General features: G+C 45.4%; 1 protein-coding gene across 1 annotated transcript in view; it reads left to right on the top strand.

Annotated features, from left to right (window-relative positions):
• Positions 1-21,922, top strand: part of RYR3 (ryanodine receptor 3) — a 354,804-nt gene that overhangs the window by 201,102 nt on the left and 131,780 nt on the right. Inside the window, exons 40-43 of the mRNA XM_021695474.2 lie at positions 15,222-15,495; positions 17,546-17,660; positions 19,204-19,333; positions 20,502-20,605. Of these exons, the coding sequence (XP_021551149.1) occupies positions 15,222-15,495; positions 17,546-17,660; positions 19,204-19,333; positions 20,502-20,605 (623 nt within the window). The remainder of the gene's footprint in view (positions 1-15,221; positions 15,496-17,545; positions 17,661-19,203; positions 19,334-20,501; positions 20,606-21,922) is intronic.

Here is a 21,922-nt window from a genome sequence, read left to right as displayed (position 1 = left end):
TGCTGCTTCCCTTCCAGAAGGAGAATTGTGAGAGGTTCAAGCTTTGTGTTGTCAGTCTCCTATCCTGGATTTCCAGAGGTGGTCAAGCATGTCTGGTTGTCAGTAGACAGGTTCCCTGGCCAAATGTTCGAGAGACAGAAAGCCCCTCACTCAGGGATGACATATGAAGAGAAAATCTTGGGAACGGTTTAACTGCCACACCCCCAAAATTGTTTTTAACGAATAGATGGAGACAGTGTTTCTGAATACATAGCCAGTTGTGATAAAAGGGTCAAAATACTTTAGAATATTAATAAGTTTCTTTTTCTTCCCTTACGTTTGATAAACTATTAAAAATGCAGATAATGACATGGGATAGTGAATTGACAATTCACCAAATACTTAACATGTATCAGTTTTCTACTGGTGGGTTTTTTCACTCCTGTATTGTATAGTTGATGAAAATAGTACTCTGAAGAATTAAGGGATACTTGTTCATTTATTCTCTTCACCACTGCCTAGTTCCAGAACAATTTCCAGGTGACTGAATGTCACCAGCCCAAGGTAACCAAGATGAGTAAAGCTGTGACTTGCTTCACATTTTCTGACTCTGGTTCCATGCTCTTTCCATTGTCCCGTAAAACCCCCAAATATAGCTATTACATACAGAATAGCTTTTTATTTTTTTTTATTATGTTACGTTAGTCACCATACATTACATCATTAGTCTTTGATGTAGTGTTCCATGATTCATTGTTTTCATATAACACCCAGTGCTCCATGCAGTACGTGCCCTCCTTAATACCCATCACCAGGCTAACCCACCCCCCACCCCCTCTCCTCTAGAACCCTCAGTTTTTTTCTCAGAGTCTGTAGTCTCTCATGGTTCATCTCCCCCTCTGAATTCCCCCCCTTCATTTTTCCCTTCCTACTATCTTCTTCTTTTTTTATAACATATAATGTATTATTTGTTTCAGAGGTACATGTCTGTTTAAAACCATCATCTTTTTATCTGGCTTACTACACCTGCCAGGTGACTCACAACTATGACTCACTGTTACATGTAGGAAATCTAAACCCAACAGAAGTCAAAATTCTAACGTGCCAAAGTTGACCAAGCCAAAGATCTGCGCTCGGCGGGGTTTTCAGGGAAGGGGGTGCAGTTTCTCCTCTATGAGCAGTGGGTGTTGGCCAGATGACCTGCCGGAAAACTTCAGCTTTTCTAGCCAAGAGGAATCAACAGTGTCCTGAACCTCATGAGAATCCTGCTAGCTGGCTCAGAGTTACGGCGATCTGCCTAAACTAACTCTAAGCCATATTGTCGATGAAAGCTGTTACAATCTTATCAAAACATATGATAATGAAGAGGTAAAAAAGATCCAACAATAGTAGCCCGCCATACTAAGTCACATTTCTTTGGCATATCCCAATCCAGCAAATTCCCGAGAAAATCTTTTGCCTGTTAGTTCTAAGCCAGGGCTTCTCACACGCTACAGTTGAAGTAGGGTTTCCTTGAATATAAATCTGTTGCCACTGAGTTACTCCTCCAGAAGAGACTAACCAGCTATTTCCGCTAAATTCTGAAATTAACCAAATGAAGACCCCCTGTCACTTTACAGCTCAAAGTTGGTGCATTCCTGATCTCTGTCATTCCCTGAATGCTCTCCCCAGGGAGATTTTTCCTGCCACTTGTGTCTGCTCTTGCCCCATCACTGAGTGGCCTACGAGCTCTAACTGAAATTCTCTCCTGCCTAAATGTTTCAGCCTTTTGAGTGCTGAGGAGGAGAAGAGTCTACTGTTTGCTCCGAAAATAAGTCTGGAGCCCAGCACAAATACTTACACACATAATGAGACAATTCGGTGGTAGGTCCATCTATGGCACTCAGGCAATATTTGTAAGCCTGGTCCCAGTCTCCCCAGACAGCCTCTCCCCCTGATGCACGTGCACAGACACCTCCTCCATGAAGTCTTTCTTTCAGCCTCATCCTCCGTCCTTCTGCCCCCACCATTTCATGGCATTTCTAAAAGGGCATGTATGACCTTCCACCTTCCGTGGAATATCTGTGTCCCCATCTGTTTTCTTTACTGGGTCTTTGTGCTCAGACCGTATCTTCCCTGTTTCTACATTTAACTCATTGCCACAAATCTGTCCGACCTCCAGTGTAGGTTAGTCATGGGAGGCTCATGAAGATGAAAATGAGGACCTTATAAACAACAGAGGAAACAGCTGTGGACAGGAAACTCAATATAATCATGAGTTTGGATATGCTATAATAAAAGTGTAGGTAAAATACAGCAGGTGGCCAGAGAGGAGGAGTTGGGCAGATTCCATAAAGAACGTAGATAAGTAGATAAAATAAGAAGGGAAAGACAGGGACGCCTGGGTGGCTCAGTTGGTTAAGCGTCTGCCTTTGGCTCAGGGCATGATCCCAGGGTCTTGGGATGGAGTCCCGCATAGGGCTCTCTGCTCAGCAGGGAGCCTGTTTCTCCCTCTGCTTGTCACTCCACCTCCTTGTGCTCTCTCTCTCTCTCTCTTGCTCTCTGACAAATAAATAAATTCTTTTAAATAAAGGGGGGAGATATTTTTGATGAGAAGAGCTGCTTTGACAAAGCCCCAGAGCAGAAAATTTCATGTCATATGCCAGGAGGCAACCAAGTGAGATTGGTTGAATTCTCAGAGGAATGGAATGGGGTAGAGGGGAGAGGTAGGGTGGTGTTAGGACAGAGTGGCTTGGAAATCCAATTGTTAAACTACATTCAGCCTTAGAGTGTGACATATTAGTCATCACCATGTATTTATACTACCTGGCCTTACGTTGCAGGGAGGGGGTGGTTAACATTTATGTGGTAACTGCTGAGTCCTGAGCACTGTGTTAAGCACTTCTGTATTACCTCATGTAATTCTCAAAATATGCAGTAGATGAAGTGGGTGATTTTATTCCTATTTGATAGTTGAAGAAACTGAAGTAAAGACAGATTAAGTAACCTGGCAGGATCACACAGTGGTGGCATGAAAGTTCAAACCTTTGTCCACCTGAGTCTAGTTGCCATCCCTTATCTTGCCTTCCCCTTGCCCCCCGCCAGGCAGTGGCTATGAAAGGTCTTTGAGACCAAATTATCCATTTACTCAACAATAGTGAGGTAGTTATGAGCATAGGGCTCTAGACTTCGGCCACCTGGTCTTAAATTCTTGCTCTGCTACCTAATATCTGTGAGATTAAGCAGGTGACAACTTCTCTGTGCCTCAGTTTTCTCATCTGTAAAAACATGGGCCTAGCCCTAATACCCTATTTGGTTGACATGAGGAATAAATTAGTTAAAAATTCAAAGTGCTTGTAAGTGTGCCTGGCACAGAGTATGCACTTAATTTTAACTATTTTGGGCTATTAAAATGTTTGTTAATCACCCACCATATCTCAGGCACTGTTTTAGGCACCAGTCAACTCTGCTTTAGCAAGATGGCAATCCAGAGGATCGCCGTGCAGGATTATTGGAGGTATGGAGGCCCACCGGATGTCACTGCAGTGCTCTAGATGAGAGCTTCTGAGGACTCAAATAAGTATGGTGTAGCAGGCAGGATAATGGCCCCAAGGATGTCCATGTCCTAATCCCTGGAAGCTATAGATAGGTTAAATGGCAAAGGGGAGTTTAAGGTGGAGATGGAATTAAGGTTGTTCATCAGCTGGCCTTCGAATGGGGAAATCTGGATTACTGGAGTAGACCCAAAATAATCACCAGGCACTGTGCTAGGCACTTCCCAACATCTCATCTGCTTTATCCTCACAACAAACAACTAGATACAGTGACAGCCAGGTCCCCATTTTGCACGCCAGGCCAACAAAGAGAGAAGCAAAATAATTTGGACAAGATTCCTACAAGAAGTTAGAAAGAGGCCCACACTGGGGTCATGTTCATAGGCAGAGCCCACACTCTTTCAGAGCACCATGCAGGGGTGCCCTGGCCGGGCCATGGGGCTGGAGGGACAGGAGTGGGGAGCAGGGGCCTAGAGGATACGCAGCCTGTAGCCCACCTCGTCAGTTTCTTCTTCAGACTGAATACACATAGGAACTCAGATAAAAGCGATTCAATCACTTCCCCAGCAAAGACTGAGGCCTCAGGCCCCGAGCCTGTCCCTTTCCCGTCTCCACCCCGTGCTCATTCAGGGTTCCCCCTCCGGAACCCGTGAGCAGCCGTAGCTGCCCTCTGTGCTCTTTTCCCCATCGTCATCCCGTCATCAATGGTCGTTTCATTGTGGGAATGTTTTTGAGAAAGTGATTATGAGGCTGGTTGACTGATTTCAAAAACAACAGGCTAATTACCTCCATAGGACAGATGCGAGCCCAGCGGCCGCGGAGCTGGATGGGCAGAATCCGGCCACACTGCCAAAGCACGGTGCGCAGGCAGGCAGGACGGCCTCTGGGACTCAGGGGGTATCCAGCCGGCTGGGGAAGCAGTCCTGGGGTGAAGCAGTTTGCTTCCCCACTTATCTCCACCCTCAGGGACGGGGAGGCTCTGGCCGAGGCAGAAAAGCACTGAGGAGGGGCATTTAGAAATGGATTCAGCAGAAATATACATCGGCCACATGACTGTCCACGCACAACCTTCTCTGAGAGCCATGTCGAAGGCCGGCTGGCAGGGATCGTGGGTCCACACCAGTTATGTATAGTCTCCATCTCCAGCGCTCCTTCTCCTCTGCAGCACTCACTGCCATGGCTGGCTCGGCAGACCCCCTATCTGCAGGAGTCTTGGCCTCTTTCTTGAACTGGAGTGTTTCTTTGCCTAAATAACAGACAAAGTGAGGATTGGGCTGACACAGTCATTGGGCTTGCAGCAGAGCCTGGGACTGTCCCTGCCCCATCGCACGCCTCTGTGTCTCCGGGCCCTGATGACACAGAGCACACGGAGCAGCTCCAAGAACAGTGCTCCCGGCTGTCTTTACAGGCTTGTCCTTTCAGGTTCTCTGAGAGCCTTGTAACTTTGTTCTCCATGATCCCAATAACAGCCTCGTTCTCGTGAAATTAAGCATAAGAGGCACCTGCTGCACCGTCTGGGCCAAAGAGGCACTGGAAAGGCACACAGAAATTAGCCTGACGAATTTTCCAAGTCTCCTCAGAGGCTATGGGTTTAATTTTCTCCCTGACCTTCTCTGCTAATAAATAGGAGGTATTTGGCCACCTTGTGAAGCAGACCAGACTTTCAGCTCAGGGGAAGCTCTGGGGCACAGAGCACAGAGGGCATGAGCCCTTCCCATTGAATCTTACCCACTAAATCAGGAGGGTGTTATGGTGCCATCTGACCCCTGACAGGGGAAGGGTCCTTCATCTGTCAGCAATCAGGACAGTCATCAAAAAGCCATCAAGTTACCGCTCCTCATCTCCCCCACGTGAGTGATTAGTAGTGTGGGGTGGTGTCTTGACAGTGACCACTCACTGTGGTCAGCGACCACTAGATTTAAGATTTTGCTTTATTTTTTGACCTCTAGTTGTACTATTAGTAAAAGCAAGTTGGATAGCTTCGTGATAGGGCTGGTGGGCATTAAAAGGTGGGGGTAAAATTCGTGGTGCTCATTACTTTAACCCAGTGAAGCATAGGTGTTCATTTGCCATTTGAATAAATTAGTACAACCCTTTCAAGAGCTCCACAGGTCAGGTAGACCTGGAGTTCTAGAGTATTAAGCCATCTGTGACTTGGTAGAAGTGGATAGAGACACAGAGAGGTAAAGTGACTTGACCAGGGTCACATGGCTGGAACAAAGTAGCCCACACTCTTGTCACTACATCATCCTGACGTTCATCTCTTTCAACATGAATTTTATTTTGCTAACTTGATTTTATTGGTGAAGAAATCAAGGCTCTGGGAATGTGAATAATCTTCCTAGCTCAGAGTCTGCTAGAAAAAGAGCCAAGGCTTTATGATTTTCAGGATTTATTTCTGAATCCACTTTATTGTTTAAGAGAGCATCTAGACAGTATAATATAAGTTTAAAAGCATTAACAAGGGTAACTATTTTTCCGGATTTTGTGAAGCTATAGAAAGTAAGCAGCTCTCAGCTGGAAAAGTAGATGAGTTTAGATTCCAGTAGCCAAGGTTTGGGTCCCAACTCTGTCATTTACTAATTATGATGGTAGGCCAGTTTCTTAACCTCCACATGTTTCAGTTTCCTTGTCTATAAAGTGAGAATAATGATCTTCCTACCCATGGGGGCAGGGAGTATAAGATTCAATAAAATAGTGCTCAGTCTAATGTTCCAGTACTTAGAGGTTGGTATACCTCCCAGCTTCTGAAGCAAATATACAAAGTGTAGGTCCTAAGAACTTTATCTCCACACTTACCATTTCAGATGCTTTCAGCAAAAAATAAAAGAAAATCCAACTCAGGTAGAGTAGCCAGTAAAAGACTTCATTGACTGGTTACCTGGAAGTTGGAGATGGACCCTGCCACTGGATTGAGTTAATCTTATGGCTCCACTCATTCTCCCCACAGTCGTTCCATGTTCTAACTTTGCCTTCAGGCTGGTAGCAGGATGGTGGGTACAACTCTGGGCCTCACATCCATGTGCTACAGTGTCCAAGGGAAAAGTAAGAAAAGTTCTCCTGCCCTGGTATTCAAAGCAAGGATCCTGAGATCACCTTTGAAGAACTTGGTCACAGGCCAACTCGTGAACCATTGAGTGTGCCCTAGAAAATAAAATGTGCTGGTTGACTTACGTCAGCAGAGCCTGCCTGTGGAGTGGGGTTGGGTCAGTTTTCATGGGCCATAAGATAGAGAGGCAGCTATCTATACAAAATCAGTTCTGTTGAGAAGGAAGAAGGCACAAGTGGATTCTTGACACGTGGTCAGGAATATTCATTATGTCATGATGGCTATCATCTTTACCTTTCATTATGCAGTGGTTACTATTGAAATGCAGGCAGTTCCAGCTCTTGATGTCCAGAGGGAGCGTACAGGCCAAAAAGCTGCGTCACAGGAGCTAGGGAACATGCTCTCTGCACTCTGTGTATGTTATCTAATGGGCCAGAGAAGTTGTGCAATGGGTGCTTTCTGTATTTATTTTTTTTTTAAAGATTTCATTTATTTATTTGACAGAGACAGAGATAGCGAGAGCAGGAACACAAGCAGCAGGAGCGGGAGAGCGAGAGCAGCCTTCCCGCCCAGGAGGGAGCCGGATGTGGGACTCGATCCCAGCACCCTGGGATCATGGCCTGAGCCGAAGGCAGACGCTTCATGACTGAGCCACCCAGGCGCCCCTGCTTTCTGATTTAATGTTGTTCTGGTTTGACACAAGCTCGGGGCCAGATCCAGGCAGACTTCAGGGTGTCAGCAGCCCTGTCACTCCAGTTGCCTCAGCAAAAACTTACAGCTGGATCTCTCTCAGGACCCAGCTTCTGCGAGCTCTTCCCTAGCAGCTTGTTCACTGGGCCTCTCCAGTCTGATCTGCAGCCTCAAGTATCTTCAACCAGGACTTTCTACCAGGGGAAGCATGTTAGTTTTCTATCGCCACTGCAACAAATTACCATAAACTTAGTGGCTTCACACAATACGATTCATTATCACCCAGTTCTGGAGGTCACAAGTCTAAAATGAGTTTAGTAGTCTTGCCTTCCTTCTGGGGGCTCTAGGGGAGCATCTACTTCTTGCATTTGCCAGATTCCAAAGGCCTCCTGCATTCTTTGACTAGTGGCCCCTTCCAGTAATGGTACTGGTCCAACCTCTGCTCCTGTTATTACATCTCCTTCTCGGACTCTGACCCTCCTATTTCCCTCTTAGAAGAACACTTGTGATTATCTTGAGCCCACCCGGATAATTCAGGATAATCTCCCCCATCTCAAGATCCTTAATTTAATCCTTTTGCTTTATAAGGTAACATATTCACAGGTTCTGAGAATTAGGAGGTGAATATTTGGGAGGGAGTCATTATTCAGCCCACCACAGGGAGGAAGAAAACAGAGGTCAAAATACATTGGTTCTTGATATTTGCAAATGATCTACCACCTGTTAATGCCTCCAGAGCAGGGACAGCATACCACAAGCTGACTTGTTAATCACCTAGAATTTAAAAATAAGTGTGCATAATTTAGATGCACATAATTATTTTTCTTTCCCCATTGTAAGCGTGAGCATTATAAATCGCTTTCTAAGTTTAAACTAAGTACAGTGCTGTTTTGTTTGCTCCCTCTCATCAGTGTAATTGGAAGACTTTTTTCTTCCAAACTGACCCAGATTTAGGAGCACACTCATGGAACTCTGACACCAGCCCAGGTTGGGAATCTGTAAGCTTCAGGGATTTGCTTTGTCCATGGCCAACATCTGCTCTTTGAGAATAAGCTTGAATTTCAACACTCGATGGCCACTTGGACTGTGATCTAAATTTGGAGGTGAAAAGAAAAGATTCTTTCCAGACCCAGCAGCCTAAAATTGTAAACCTGCACGATGAGAAGAGATGGGTCTTTTTCTTATTGCAGTCGCCATTGCAAAGCTGGTAATTTGACCATTTAGAAAAGAGTTTTACCAAGTATAGTGGGTAACTCTGGAGAACTTTCTTGTAAGCCACAGAATGTAGGCTTGGGGTCTGAGGATCAATAGTAGGTTACACAATGACAAGTGGAGGGAGGTAAACAACTTAACAGTAAACAATACCTGAGCCCCCCAGACTGATGTACCAAGGCTAACTCTAATTTAAGGACACTTCTAATCCTCGTTTCTCATCTGTAATGTCTGGCTAGTCCAGAAATCAAGTAGTGAAGTAGCTATTCTTCTTTTAAAGTATCTTTCAAGGGATCAAGTATCCCTAAACAATACAGTACCTTAGAAATATCTCATTTCTGAGTTAGCCTAAACAATTATTTAAAATGCAGTTTCTAGATCATAGATTTAATATAATTGCCTAAATGTGACTATCCCTAATTACACTAATTGCAAAAGTGGAGCAAGTTAGAACGTTAATAAGAAGCCATTTGTAATTATCAAGGGAACCACGTGTACATGACTCGCTTCAAAAGATATTCTGTTTTCTACTAATCCTTTCTCATCAGAAAACAAATGCTTGGTGACACATCTTTTTGCTTTTTGGAAAGAACACCATAGCTTTTTAAGAACCTCATGAGCTAAACCATCTAGTGCATTTGACAAGGCCTTCTTGAAACAGGTAAATTAGTGGTTGAAAGTCCTAGAGCTGTGGCAAAGAGTGTGGAAGCAACTTTATCACGTGTGGTGGGGGATCTGAGTGGGGTTATGAGACGTGCGTGTGTGTGAGTGTGAGTAAAACGAGGCCATACCTTACAGCAAGCAATAGAATTAACCTCCCCGTCCCACTCCTTACCTTTCTCCTGGAGTCTTTCCCTCTCAGGAGTCCTGTTTCTTATGCATAGTAAAGTGTCTTTTTAGTCATTAAAGGGTGGCATTTCCAAAGAGGAACTTAGAAAAGCAGCAGAAATGAAATCAGTATTTAGTGGTAACTGCTCTTAATATATCTGTGGTTATGAAAGAGGTTCAAATGTATCTCAAGAATTGACTCCCTTTGCTGTTTGAAAATCCTACCAAATTTGTCAGCATTCCACCATTGATACCAGAAAAACGTAAAAGTATTTACTACAGGGACTGCTTGTGTGAATCAGCTCTTGAAAGAAAATGGCATTCCGAAGTAGCCATAGCGAAGGGTAGTGTCTTTCCCATCAGACTGCTTCATCCATCCCTGGGAGGGCCCCTCTTAACTTCACAATAGAGATTTTTCTTCCCTACTTTTCTAGTCTCCATGTGATGTGGACCTCTTTGAGAAATATGGAGAGCTTTAGAGGAAGGACACGTCGGGGGGAAAGTAAAGGAGGAAGATCTGATCATTTCTCTAATTTCTTTGGCATTTTTATATTACTAGAGAAGTTGTACCTTCTTATGAGTTGTCATATTTCCTAAATGTCTTGGACAACACAGTTTTACTCATTATCTTATACTTTCTCATTAAATGCCTTACATGTGTTTATCTAGTGTCTAGTAAGATGCTGCGGGTAATCGTTGTGTCTTGAAATAGTTTCATACAGACTAGTTAGCTCAGTGTTATCACTCGATTGGTTAGCTCATTTAGGAGTTGGCACAACTGGAGGGTAACTCAGCTACTCAGACGAGGATGGCGGGCACCTGCGAATGAGATTTGTCCTGAGGCCTGGATACACAGTGACTCCAGAACAAAGCCTTCTGTAGGCGACAGCCCTGGTTTGCAGTATTAATGAGAGTAACATCACTGCTGAAGGGTCAGCTAATGTGGGACAAAGAATTAAGTGCCTCCCTCTCTGTCCTGCAGCCCACTTTTCTGCGTGTCCGATCGCGCTGGCTGCAAGCAGGCTAAACGAGGCCAGGCAGCCTCAGTGTGAAAGCCACCCACCCCCACTCCTTGCTCTGAAGATGACAGCTTGCACCCAAATTGATATAAGGAGGGAAGCACCTTGAGCCCTTCAGACCGGCAGGGAGCCCCCTTTGGTGATGCAGGAACAATGGCCGGGGTCCTTCCTGACTGCCAGGATTCAAGTTTCAAAATAATGCTGCTTTAATCCTCATTTTATTTCTCAGGGTGAGGTGTCTTACCCATCTTACACTCACGTTCAGTCTACCTCCCATCCAGAAACAAACATAGAAAGCGTCCTAAGCTGTAACTGTCCAAGTTCACATGTTAGCTACTGGATTGGGGTCACACAGGCTAACGGAACAGGGCTCGATCTTAGCTGGAGGGAAGGCTTTGTGTCCCGGTCATGGCTATCACCTCAGCATAGACCCTTTTGTATAAATCAGTGCTTCTTGAACTTTTTGGCCTCAAGACCCCTCTTACGCTCTTAAAAATTATCAAAGACCTCAAAAAACTTTAGCTTCTGTGGAATACATCTATCAATATTGCTGAATTAGAATTTAAAACAAATTTTTGCAATAATTCATTCATTTAAAAATAACAAAAACCCCATTACATGTTATATAAATAATATACTTCTGTGAGAAATGACTAAATTTTTCAAAACAAAGCAAAAATGATGAGACAAGCAACATTGTTTTGCATTTTTATAAATCTCGAATGTCTGACTTAATAGAAGATAGCTGGGTTCTTATACCTGGTTAAAGAATAGGAAGAAAACTGGTCTCAGAGATACATAGTTGGAAAGGGGAAGAGTATTTTAATAGCCTTTTTCAGATAATTGTGCTTATTCTCCTTTGATACTACATCAGAGCTCAACAAGTAGTACGTTCTCAAAAGTTCATTGCCATGTAGAACCTGAAATAACATTAAGGAAATTTTTGTGCTTGGTTATATAAGAACTCATTGGTCTGTCTTTCATTTAAATAGGTCTTTTACCCATGAATGTTTTTGTAACATAAGGCCTTTGGTCTTTGGGAAATTATTGGTTCACCAAGTTATGCAGAACTTCCAAATGTTGACATATTTCATTATAAAATATTTTAGAAATCACATTTGTTAAGATCAACAATTTAATCAGAAAGTCTTTAAGTACCGGGAAGCTGTCAAACTCACTGTGGCAGATAAACATTTTCTAAAATTCTCATTTTCACTTGAAAGCTCAAAAATTATATTATTGGCAACAGATACTCTCCGTTGTTTTCCTTGAAGTGACGAGCTTGCTTCTTTCATTATAAGAACATGTCTGTCATTCACCCAAGTCTGATGAACCAGCCTGGTCTGTCTGTGTTCTTTTAATTAAAAAGAGCCTTCCGGGAGACGCGCAGCCAGCTGAGCTTACAGCTCCGACAACCACACAAGCCCTTCTCCTCACAAAGTCCTCTCACCGCCCGTTTGCAGCAGAAGTGTTGTAGGCATCCTTCCCTTTTTGTCCCCCAGGAGATTAGAAAGATGCCTACTCAAGAGTTTATTATTAGGGGCGCCTGGGTGGCTCAGTCGTTAAGCATCTGCCTTCGGCTCAGGTCATGTTCCCAGGGTCCTGGGATCGAGCCCCGCATCGGGCTCCCTGCTAGGTGGGGAGTCTGCTTCTCCCTCTCCCACTCCCCCTGCTTATTCTCTCTCTCGCTGTGTCTCTCTCTGTCAAATAAATAAATAAAATCTTAAAAAAAAAAAGAGTTTATTATTAATAAAATTATTTTTATATTTCAAGTGGCACATTCTCATGTGAAACTGGGCATCTTTCTGGGGATATGTTGGTAAAGCTTGGTGTTCGGTGCGACCGCCTTGATTCGCGCTGAGGCACCCCCTCTTGTACCCACATTGCTTCTATACCTTCAGGCCAGCTGTCGACACGGTGAAAAAGGCAAATCACATCTTAGAATTATTATGAAAATACGTTTGGCCTCGCAAACCACCTAAAGGGCCTGGAATCCCTAAGGCTCTGTGGACCACACTTCTACAACTACAGGTATAGATAGAATAGTTAACCTTTATTAAGCTCACAGTATGTGCCAGACATGATTATAGGCATTAATTATTTTAATCCTCAGCTGTACAGATATATGAAGAGCCTACCACATTCTAGAAAACAATCTTTTTAACCTCTGGACCCTGGTACATTTATGCCACTCTACTTCCGGTGCGTGGGAGCTAATTAAAATCTGAGGAATTTTCACTAGCATTGCTGCCAGGGGTGTAAAAAGCTCCATCTTCTCCGTCCCAGAGGTGTTCAGAGCATTAGAAATTCATTAGCTCAGCCTAGGTTTGCTTGGTGGTGCTCGGTCTCTAGTGTATGTCAGGCCATGAAATATGCCGTGCATTCAGGGCTCTTGGGAATATTTCCTCCCCCGCCGTCTCTCCTCAGTCTTCTTTCTTCTCATAGTTATTCTTTCTCTCAGTTTCTGAACTTCCATCTCCCAGTTTGAAACCCTGTCCTACAAGAATGGCCTTAAATGCCGTGCATTCACTGAATTACATCTGTCCATCAATAACACGACCGTGAGTCTTGCTTTTTTCTGTCAGAGTCTTGGGGTCATGTTTTCCTTTTAATTGAGCTTCTGCTTGGTCACACACACATAATTGTTGATCCCATTCTCTTACACTTGCTGGAAGGCTTGCCTGGACAGAGAACCCTTCGGGTGCTTCCTGCTCCACTCTCTCAGGTAAAGGGCTGTCTCCTTTCTCGTCGGCCCTCTCAAGAGGTGTTTTGCTGTAAATGTTCCTTTCTCTATGAATGTTGATTTGGATTATTACATCACTGTGTGGCTAAGAGCTCACCCAGTTCCTGAACTAATCTGAAAGCCAAGTTAAGGGAAAACTAATATTTGCTTGGTTTCCTTAGGACTCTGTAAAATTCCCTTTGACAAGAGGATGGTCCTTGAGCTGACTAACAATTCTGGTGGTTGTTTTTTCATGTGCGGCAGGGACTGTGATGTGAATGATCTCGGCAGAGAATTTGGCTGTTAGTGGAGAAAACCATAATTCTTGCAGGTCACGAGGTAGGCTGAAGGGGGAATTGTACTTACAGGACTAGAAAAACTTTCATTGGGTCCAAGAGTGTCTGTTGTACGGTTTTGTCGTGCTTTCATTCCTTATTGTGACTATTAACTGGGAGAAACAGAAACTCTTACATTTATTTGGCCAGTGAGGAAATAGGCTCCTGACAGCAGCCCAGCCTGTCCCATAAATAACTGATTTCCCCCCAGAGGATAGAGATATTATCTAACCTAACAGATATTAGTCAGCAATCCCTCCCTAGTGAAGTCTCTTAGGAACATCTTTTAACTTTGCCTCTTTCTGCTCTGGGTATCCTTTTTTAAGTTTTGCAGCCTGTCTCTCATCTGAACCTACAACACCCACAGGGTTGATAGACCCAGCAGTAAGTTAAATTCATCCTTTACATCTAGATCTCTTCTGAAGCTTTGGTAACCAAGTTCTATTTTTATATCCTCATGATGAGCCAAGACTGTATGTAGAGCAGACATCTGCCATATATAATGACATGGAGGTAGAAAACTAGACTGTTAGAGGTGGTGCAGGCTACCAAAGGCACCGATCTAAGCTTATTCCCAGTTTCTTCACTGATGGACTGAATGACCTTTATTGTCCCCTAAGCTCTGCCTTTATCATCAGGTCTGAATTAAGGATCTTGGTGCCATCCATACCTTGTGGGAATGCGATAGGCAGAGCCAGACTTGGAGGCAACTGTGATTTTAGAGCAGCATTTCTCACCCCTGTCATCGCATTTTCTGGAGGCATGTGTGTGTGAGAGACATGGGGAGGGGGTGCACAGTGCCCTCCCAGACGTTCTGGCAAGCCATCTTTCCCTCTTTCCTCTACCTCAGATCTGCCTCTCCCTTCTGACCATCCTACCACACCAATGCCACTCAGCACTTTTCAGGAGCCTCTTAGTCCAACCTCTGAAGGTCCCACGGTTGATCCGATCCCACTTCAATGACCTTTCCTTTATCTGGGCAGCCAGGGGTATTTCTGTGCAACCCGTATGAGCCCTGATAACTTCTGAATTCAGAGGCATCCTGGCTTTTCTCCTGATGCTTGTGGAAGTGGTCATGAGGCAGTGTTCGCTGACCCCTGCCGAAGATCAGAGCAACACAGTCCGTTCAAGGGGCTGATGGTCAGCGGTCCAGCTGCAAAGTCTTCAGACCTAATAGAATGTTCTCCATCTGCTTCTCTCCATCTCCTAACAGAGTTTTATGTGTGTGTCATCCAAAATATCTTCTAGAATTCTTGCATCGATGGTGTGGCTTACTCAGTTCATGGTATGTGGTATATTTAAAGTACTTGGGGAATAGTATCCATGGTAGAGAAAATCCAGGGTTTAATATCACTTGACTCGAAAGAGCCAGTGACCAGTGTCACCTTCTCACGCCTTTGCCACCCCCTGCCCCAGAATTAATTACTCCCCACTCTGTCCCATGGCACTTGCACATTTTAGTATTTATTACACTGTGTTATAAAATAAAGACAAACTTTTTTTTATAAAATCAGAATGAAAATGTAAAGAACTGGGTTGTGAGCCCCTGAACACAAGGACAGTATCTTACTTAGTCTTCTAGTTCCAGTATCGATTCAAATGTCATTTAATCAAAATAAAATATTTAGTACTCTCCATTCAAAATTGTGATATTCATTTCTTGTAGTATGGTTCACATATATGTCTTTCGATGATGTATTTCACTTCTCTGCATGCCATATTCACCCTTAGGAAAAGAATGTTTTAACCTTGACCACTGATGTTATGTCCTTGTCGAATGGGGTGGCTGAGATACACAGCTCTCTCCCTGTGCCATGACAGCCACCATACCGGTCCTCTCTATCGTCCTTCTAGCAACCTTGAAGGAGCTCATCTCACAGACCATGATCCGCTGGGCCCAGGAGGACCAGATCCAAGACGCGGAGTTGGTCCGGATGATGTTCAACCTCCTCCGGAGACAGTATGACAGCATCGGGGAGTTGCTGCAGGCCCTGCGGAAGACCTACACCATCAGTCAGGTCTCCGTGAGCGACACCATCAACCTGCTGGCCGCGCTGGGCCAGATCCGCTGCCTGCTCAGTGTCAGGATGGGCAAGGAAGAGGAGCTGCTCATGATCAATGGCCTGGGGTAGGTCGTTCACAGTTGAGTGCATGTCCCTCAGGAGAACTTCAGGAGGGAAAACTGGTTTACCTGGCTATATAGATATTCCAGAATCCAGTAGTATAAAATCCCTGTGTGCCACCATCCTGATTTCACTCCTCATGGGATAACATTCTTGCTGAATCAGTCACCTTTGAGAACCGACGAGACCAGACGGCAGGACACCGAGGTGAAGGGACATTGCCAGAAGCAGTGGGGAGGAGCAGTGGGGAGAAAACCAGTTATTTGGTTTGTGTCTGAAGAAAATAGCCCCAGGGAGGCAATGAAAACAATTCAGAGGAAGGAACAGTGTGTTCAGCTCAACAGGAGAGACATTATTTGAGCAGTTGAGCTTTTGACTGGAATTCTTCTGAGACTTCCCTCTGAGAAACTGCTGGCTGATCCCTCTCTTTGCTTGGGACAAACCCAGAGAGTCATTTTTGTCAGTTGTGCAAGGCACCTTCCCTCATAACAATAGCTCACGGCTCTTCCTTAGAAGCCATGCTGTCAAAAAGATAGCATTATAGACATCAAAAAGATTTCCATTAATTAGGTGGTATAGTTCCATGTTGTGGATGAGCAAACCAAAGCCCAAAAAATTTAACCGACCAGCCCACAGTGTTACTTGATTAAAATCAAGAACTAGGGGACGCCTGGGTGGCTCAGTCGGTTAAGCGTCTGCTTTCAGCTCAGGTCATGATCCCAGGGTCCTGGGATCGAGTCCCGCATCGGGCTCCCTGCTCTGCCGGGAGCCTGCTTCTCCCTCTGCCTCTGCCTCTCTCTCTCTCTCTCTATCTCTCATGAATAAATAAATAAAATCTAAAATAAATAAATAAATAAAATAATAAAATAAAATCAAGAACTAGGACCACAACCTTCTTGCTGCTCCATGTACCATCCCACCGCCCTGGAGCCAGCCCACTGAAGGAACCCCACCCGATCCCCAGAAGAGGGACTTTGAGGATCCCTGGGTTGGGGCAACCCCTTGCCCCATGAAGCATGTTCTCATGCTTCAAATTCATTTCCAGGGAAGAATCAGGCATGTACTAGAAATGAAGAGACTCTAATGGGAAAACAAACCTGCAGAATTAGCTTCTCCCCTGGCCCTTGCAGTAGACAGAGCAGCAGTAAAAGCTGGTGCTATCTCCTCTTAACAGCAGCCAGCACTCAGGGGACAGGGACAGGCCGAGGCTAGCCGCCCTGTGAGGGATTACACAGCCACGTCACAGGCTGCTCCTGCATTTTGATTTGCCTGCAGCTTTATTATGTGTGAATTTATACTGAATGATTTAAAAATACAATTTTATATATTTCATTGTTAATTTCACTGGTTTTTGAAGACTGCTGCCCCAAAATGTCATGGGTATCTATCTAATATACAGCTGCCTTTAAGAAAGGGGTACATCCCCATCATTAAGAAAACTGAAGTACACAGAGACTTAGATATAAGGATGAGAGGAGGAAAATAGATATATAGAAAACTCTGAGTACATGGAGGAAGAGAAATCCAGTAATTTGGGCTGTCTCAAAACTATTTCAAGGAAAAAGACAAAGGGAAGGGGCGCCTGGATGGCTCAGTCGTTAAGCGTCTGCCTTCGGCTCAGGTCATGATCCCAGGGTCCTGGGATCAAGCCCCGCATCAGGCTCCCTGCTCAGCAGGAAGCCTGCTTCTCCCTCTCCCACTCCTCCTGCTTGTGTTCCTTCTCTCTCAGTCAAATAAATAAATAAATCTTAAAAAAAAAAAAAGACAAAGGACAACTGTGAAATATGTCATTAGAAGGAAATGTCTCAAAGAAAGAAAGTACTTCATAGAAATGAATACAGAATACTCCTGAATGAGCACAGAATATTCCTGTCAGCTAAAAAAGGCACTCCACATATATTCTGACTGACCTGGTAGCTTCTTCGGACCTTCCAGCCTGTCACATTTGCATTCCTTCACCCCCACTGTGTCTGCGCATTTGTGTGTCCTCAACCCTGAATGCTCATAGCACTGATAGAAGCAAGTGCTGAAGGCTCTGTCCCGTCTTTACCGTAGAGACATTATGAACAACAAGGTGTTTTACCAGCATCCCAACCTCATGCGAGTCCTTGGCATGCACGAGACGGTGATGGAGGTGATGGTGAACGTGTTGGGCGCAGAGAAGTCTCAGGTAATCCTACAAGGGGAACTCAGCCAGAACTTGACCCCTACACGGGGGCATGTGGTGACTTGTTCGCGGCCACATGGCTCGTGTCCATTGCCTCGTGACACTTCCCGGGGAGAGGGAGGGATGTGCATAAAGCCAGGAAATAGCCAAGGGATGGATGAAATCCAGCCAGTGAGGCTCAGAGCTTTTCCCACTCGTTCCACAAGTCTGGTCACCTGCTGAGTTTCCTTCCCATACTCTTCAGCCCTGCTCCTTCCAAGACCGAATTCCTCCGGGTTCCACTTAGGAGCCCAGTGTGTTTTGTGCTGGATCAGGAGAATGCTGCTCTAAAGGAGAACAAGATCTTAATAACGATCGTGGCAGCATTCCCTTGGGAGTGCGCGTGTTTGCTCTGTGCACTGAGCTCCTGAGGATATTGGCTTTCCTTGCCAGCCCCCCCATAACAAGCCCGCTGTCAGGGGGAGCTCCCTGGGCATTTATCCTAACTTGCGTGGGGTGCTCAGAGTTCAGGTCTGAAGGCAGTAGATGGGAGGATGTTTTCAGATGTTGGAAATTCCAAAGTGCCAGGTCCTTGGAATGAATGATCTGCAAAGCAGTTCCACCAGTATTGACAGGTGGGGGTGTGAAGGAAGAACAGAAGCCAAGCTCACTTTCCTTCTCACTCACTTCCTTCTGGTCCCTCGGGAAAGTGGGCCCTCTGCAGAAGAGCCCTGAGCAGATGTCTGCACGCCTCAGCAAGCAGGTAGCGTGTAGGTTTCGGAACTTTACTTTTAGAGTGCCCCACCCCCATGATTCTAAAGGGGGAAATCAAGGACTTTCTAGGATCCAGAGCAAGGTTAACACAGATACCACTTACTGAGCATTACTGGATCAAAACTAAGATGTGGCCAGGCTCTAGAGATGCTCATTACTTTGTTAAGGAGAGAAGCCAAGTGCAATCAGCAGTAACAGAAGATGGTATCTCAGTGCTAAATTATATGAATCAGATTACAGGTGCTATGGGAGCCCATTGGAGAGCAGTCATCGAGGACAGAAGTGACTAGGGAAGAAGAAAAATGTAATTGGGGAAGGCTCAACAGCCTGAGAGGGCAATGCTCATCAGGCTCCCACAACTCCAGGGGCCTGCCTTTACCCAGAGGACTCAGGCCTGTTATAATACTTTCTCATCAGAGTTCTGTCCACTCCCTTCCCAGATGGAAACAATAGTCTCATGTAGGGTCACGCAATTTCATGTGACATAGGAGGGTGTCTAGGATTCTTGTTTGACCTCTTTTTCCTTTGTAAGAAAGATATTTCAGGAGCTAAAATTAGCTCTCAATATCTTGGGAAGCCTCTTCTCAGGTGTCCACTCTGTCTTGGAATAAGTAAGTCTTGGAAAACACTGGAAGTAAGGAGAAAATTCATTTTCCAAACTGTTCATAGCTTACACCAGTACTGACAGGTGGAAGTCCATTGATTGCACACCCTAAGACTCTTGAAAGTCAGACTTTTCAGAAAGGACTCACGATGGACTCTTTTCCCTGACACTTCCTTCTTCTCCCTACAGATTGCTTTTCCAAAAATGGTTGCTAGCTGTTGCCGTTTCCTCTGCTATTTCTGTCGAATTAGCCGGCAAAATCAGAAGGCCATGTTTGAGCATCTAAGTTACCTGCTGGAGAATAGCAGTGTTGGCCTAGGTATGTCGTGTTACCGTTTCCACATTTGGGCTTGGAGGTGACACCCCCCCTGCTGACCGCTTAGGAGGGAAAGGGAAAGAAGCTACATACCTGCTAAGGTATTTTTAAACATAAGAAGGAACCTGCCTGATCTAAAAATAAATGAAATGACGACATGATGTCTCTGCTGTCCAACCTAAGGAGAGATGTTGCTTCCCACCAGCACCAGTGACAGATTTGTGTTGGCGTAGTCACAGAGTTTTCCCTTGTCTCCCCTGGGACCAGTGGCTCATGGCTTATGAGATGCTGCCTGAGATTGCAGATCGAGTCCGGGGACGCAGCTCCCCCACCCCCAGCCCACTCTGCTGACCAGGGAGCAGCGCTGATGAGACAGAGCAAGGCCAGAGATCCGAGCCCTGCTTGGCAGGCTGGCTGTCGGCTACGTACCTGTCCCATCAGCCAACTAGACAGTGCTCTCCTAAGCAGCAGGGTGGACTGGCCACGAGCAACTGTGGATAAGCAGTGTGAATCCATCGACACCACCAAAAAAAACAGCACAGTGCATATGCTTCACTCACTGTCCTGGGTGTAAACCAAGGGAATTTGTGAAAGACGCAAAACCACGCTTACATCCATGTAAAATCTGAAATCTCAAGTTTCTGATTTATCAAATGCAACCTCAGACTACCAACCTTTTATTTAAAAAAAAGTTTTTCTTAATTCTAGCCTAAGAATCAAACAAAGGAAAATCAAAGACAACACTGGTGACCTGATAGAACTATATGAACTCATGCTGTTTGAGGCTATTTTTAAATTCTGGGTGGTGGCCCTAGACATGGCCAAGTCATTTGGGCTTAGTTGGTTAAGTGGCCTCTCTACCTTTTGAGGGATCACCGAAGTAGGGCCCCCAAGAAGGATCATGTTATGAAAGTACTTGAAAATACATGGTCCCGGCTAATTCTGTCAACCGATTTTCTAACTTACTTCATATTCGCAATCAGTAATGAGTGTGGGGACAAGGATAATAAACAGAGCTGTTCTTAAATTGGGCAGGCAGCCCCCTCTGAACAACGATGGGACCCAGGTTTAGTGTGTTTGCTGCCCTCTCCTGACCATGAGTGGGCACTGCAACCTCAGCTCAGCACTGGGCGGCCCCCATCCCTTTCTCTCTCCTCTCTTCCTTCCTCAGCCTCCCCTTCGATGAGAGGATCTACCCCACTGGATGTGGCAGCTTCCTCCGTGATGGACAACAACGAGTTAGCGCTGGGCTTAGAAGAACCGGACCTCGAGAAGGTAACTGGCCCCGGGGAGGCAATGTGCTTGCCCTCTCCTGCCTGTAGCCTAGCCAAGCCAAGGAAATGCAGACCAAAGACTGGGTCTCCATCAGAACCTCTTCAACACTCCATGAAAATGTGGTAGAAAGTGAGTAACTGGCAGCAGTCTGATAATTAGGACCAGAGCATCTCTATGGGCAGGAAGAGCCAACGTCATAGACATGGGTATCTGGATATTTGTGTTCTCTGTATGTGGAGGCCCAGCCTCACTGGTCTACATGGAACATCACCAGAGACCTGTGGATCTTTTTTTTTTTTTTTTTTAAAGATTTTATTTATTTATTTGAGACAGAGAGAATGAGAGAGAGAGAGCGCATGAGAGGGGGGAGGGTCAGAGGGAGAAGCAGGCTCCCCGCCGAGCAGGGAGCCCGATGCGGGACTCGATCCAGGGACTCCAGGATCATGACCTGAGCCTAAGGCAGTCGCTTAACCAACTGAGCCACGCAGGCGCCCGAGACCTGTGGATCTTAATAAAGTTCTGTATCATCGAATTTTTAAGTCCACACACTAAAGAAAGAAACATGACAGAAAACTGTATAATCAGTATACGGATAAAGAAGGCCCACACATCCTCTGCAGGTTCAGCTGAAGCAAAACGGAGACTCCCCACATGGGGACTGTGAAATGCGCCCCCACTGGTGGTGATGACTGGAGGCTGAGTCCCCTACATCTTTCACCCTTCATTTTGGGGCTATTTCCTTGACTAGGTGGCTGCCAGGATTCACAGTATGCTCTCTGAGTATGAAGGAGACTGATGTGTTGAGGGCAAGGGGCACAAGTAGGAGGTCATCCACTGAACAGGGGGTTTGGAAGTGTGTGGGCGAGGCAGGGCTCACCGTGACCAGGGCATCGGGAAGGTCACTCGGGAGAGTGACGAGCTGAGGGAAGAGTAGAAACCAAGCAGCCACACCATTGGGGAAAGTGTGCCGGGAATGTTCGAGGTTAATGAGGAGAGCATGGTGTGCCCGAGAACTGGGAAAGTGGATGTGAGGAATCATGGGGGGTTTGGAGGGAGTGCTTGGGGAGTGAGGGGGGACAGTAGGGAATTGGGCTTGATGCTACCAGAACTGTTCATGGTAGACGTTCATACTCCTACATGGTCACCGTGGGCCCGGTCCACTCTGAATTAACTCACATGAACGTGACCCTCAGAAGGTGCCTTTTTGTTAGTGCCCCCAGTTATAGGAGAGGAAACTGAGGCATCGAGAGGTTAGCTAACATGCTCAGCGTCGTGAGGTTTATTAAGTGTAAGAGCCAGGATCTGAAAGAGTCTGGC

The sequence above is a fragment of the Neomonachus schauinslandi genome, chromosome 9, assembly GCF_002201575.2.
Source record: "Neomonachus schauinslandi chromosome 9, ASM220157v2, whole genome shotgun sequence".
NCBI lineage: Eukaryota > Metazoa > Chordata > Mammalia > Carnivora > Phocidae > Neomonachus > Neomonachus schauinslandi.
Note: the sequence above shows the minus strand (reverse complement) of the source record. Positions and strands in the feature narration are given on the sequence as shown.